Genomic DNA, 2,710 nt, shown 5'->3' with positions numbered 1-2,710 from the left:
CTAGCCTAACCTCTATCACCGTGATAGATTAGCTTTTTTCTGACTTGCTCATTGTATAAATTGAATCACATAGTGAATAAAGAAAAAGGAGAAAAAAAAAGGGAAATTTCTATTTATAAATGTTCCTTCCATTCTTTTGAGATGAAGTCCTGTGATGTTTTTCATTCCTATGTTGTGTCTATCCCATATGGACCTGTTTCAGACTAGAGAGGAGCAGGCTAGGCAAGCCTTGCTATAATTCTAGTTCCTTTCTTTCCCTTTAAGTCAGCATAATTACAGATTCCCCAAACCTTCATTTTTCATTAAAATATCTAATGCACATTTTCTGTGTTTATGGGATACCCTGTAAACAAAGGGTTAAATGGTCAAATAAGCTTGGGAAATGTTGCAGAATATATTCTCCTTTGGGGAAACCAAAAGCACATTAAAGGCACTGAGAAGTCCTATAAGAAAAAAATGAATATACATTCATTGAACCCAGTGTTTTCAAGCTTACTAAGAAAATTTTTTTTGCATACCAATTTTATTTTATTTTTTTTTAGTCATAGGAATTCCTTTATTCCTTATCAAAACAACCTAACAGCAAATGTACATAATATGCCTTTATTTTTTTACATATAAGTTGTCATTTTTGGATACATCTTTCAGCAGAACTCTGCCACATTCATACGTTGTCTTTGTGAGAGGGTAAAATTTTACATCAGCCTTATTCAAAGACCATGGTAATTGTAACACACACACAAAAAAAACACCCTGGAGTCTAGGGTGGGAGAGAAGAGTTTTTCCACATACAAGCACATTTAAACTTATTCCAAGTACAAAAACATCTGTGTTGTTGCTTTAGACATAACTTTATGAATCATAAGGTCTTACAGTATAATCCAGATAAAGTATCAGGACGTACTTTAGTAAATCCCAATGACTTGAAATTCAAGTCCAAACTAGATATTTAATGTTTTCTTTATTGCAAATATGATGTCTTTAACCTGAGGTACCGAGTTGTCTTCTAGAATCTTTGCATAAGGCATAGGGACATCAGCACCAGTGACACGAACTGCAGGGCCTTCCATGATCCTGGCACAAATTTCAGCTCCTACTCCAAACTGTGGCCAGCCTCCTTCCACAGTTATGAGATGATTGGTCTTCATGACACTGGCTTCTATTGTTTCAATGTCCATTGGTCTGATGGTTCGCATATTTATCACCTCACATCCAATTCCTTCTTTGGATAGCACCCTTGCAGCTTCTAAGCAGTGGCCCACGGGTCTTGAATGGGAAACTACAGTTATGTGTGTCCCTTGCCTTTCTATTTTGGCTTTTCCAATGGGAATCAGAAAATCTTTTGATTGAGCTTCTGAGGGAAATTCAAAAGGAACTCCATACATCAGTTCATTCTCTAGCACCACCACTGGGTTGTTATCCCGAATGGCTGATTTAATAAGTCCTTTTGCATCCTCTGAATTCCAGGGGCTGACCACCTTTAAGCCTGGGCAGTGCCCATACCAGGCAGCAAAGCACTGTGAGTGCTGGGCAGCCACGCCTGCTGAGGCGCCATTGGGCCCCCTGAAGACTATGGGCACAGACTGAAAGCCCCCTGACATGTAGTAGGTCTTGGCAGCTGAGTTTATAACCTGGTCAATGGCTTGCATAGAGAAATTGAAGGTCATAAATTCACAAATGGGCCTCAACCCAGCCATGGCCGCACCCACGGCAATTCCAGCAAAGCCCATCTCAGATATGGGAGTGTCTATGATCCTCTTATCTCCGTATTTCTTCCACAGGCCTCGACTAACCTTATATGCCCCATCATACTGGGCAACTTCTTCCCCAAGCAGAAATACCTTCTCATCTCTTTCCAGCTCCTCATCCATACCTTGGTTTATAGCTTCACGAACTGTCACCTGCAGCGCCGCCGGCGCCGTTCGGCGGAAGCGCCTCCTCAGCAGCCCGGAGACCTGTTCAAGGGGTCTCCGCACCAGCCCAGACACCGCCGCCATCTTGACCGTGTCCTTGCATACCAATTTTAAATATCCCATGAAATTAATGTTCTCTAGTAGGAGCTATGGGATATGCGGGTCTAATTACTTTATTATCACTTTATTGAAAAGCCATCCGTACGTTCCATGGGCAAACTTGCGTCTCTAATAAATCACTTTCAATACTGTTGGCATTTTAAACAATGTTGAGCTAAATGTGAGACAGTTTCATGATTATAAACCATACTATTATTTAAGGGAAGCCTAGCTTTGACTAAACTAGAAATGAGTGCCTTTATACAGCACATTAAATAACGTTGTGGATATGTCCTCCAGAAAAATACCAGAGCAAGTATAGTTGTGAATTGTTTTTAATAGCATCTTCAGATAAAAGCTGGGCAGACAACATTAAATTCCAATTCAGAGATAACAATCTACCAAAAGGGAGCTGGTGAATTACACATACGCTTATTTTATTATTTTTATTTTTTTATTAGAGAATAAAGTGGTATATATAATTTTCTAAATGACAGCAACTTATACATTTAAGCTCCAGAACTATTTCTCCCCCTTATTTAGGCATCTCTGGAATGAATCTTCCTAGAATTCAACTCGTTTAACAAATTGTATTACACCTTTTTCTTGATTACTTGAGGCACAAAATGAGTGATATCACTATTTGACAATATCACTATTGCCACTATGCCTACTATTTCCTTTCTTCTGAGCAGATG

General features: G+C 39.4%; 1 protein-coding gene across 1 annotated transcript; it reads right to left on the bottom strand.

Annotated features, from left to right (window-relative positions):
* Positions 1-630: 630 nt before the first annotated feature.
* On the bottom strand, positions 631-1,997 carry LOC124513865 (pyruvate dehydrogenase E1 component subunit beta, mitochondrial-like). The gene has a single exon (XM_047081860.1). The coding sequence runs from the start codon at positions 1,995-1,997 to the stop codon at positions 942-944; it is 1,056 nt and encodes a 351-aa protein (XP_046937816.1). The 3' UTR covers positions 631-941.
* Positions 1,998-2,710: the final 713 nt, after the last annotated feature.

The sequence above is a fragment of the Lynx rufus genome, unplaced genomic scaffold (assembly GCF_022079265.1).
Source record: "Lynx rufus isolate CCGP_SWC_20201006 ecotype Redwood Valley unplaced genomic scaffold, mLynRuf1.p SCAF_19, whole genome shotgun sequence".
NCBI classification, from domain to species: Eukaryota; Metazoa; Chordata; class Mammalia; order Carnivora; family Felidae; genus Lynx; species Lynx rufus.
The sequence above is the reverse complement of the archived record's forward strand: the minus strand, read 5'-3'. Positions and strand labels throughout refer to the sequence as shown.

What these genes read in the sequence shown, in the direction of transcription:
- LOC124513865 (XM_047081860.1), bottom strand. Translation starts at nt 1,997, where the DNA reads ATGGCGGCGGTGTCTGGGCTGGTGCGGAGACCCCTTGAACAGGTCTCC.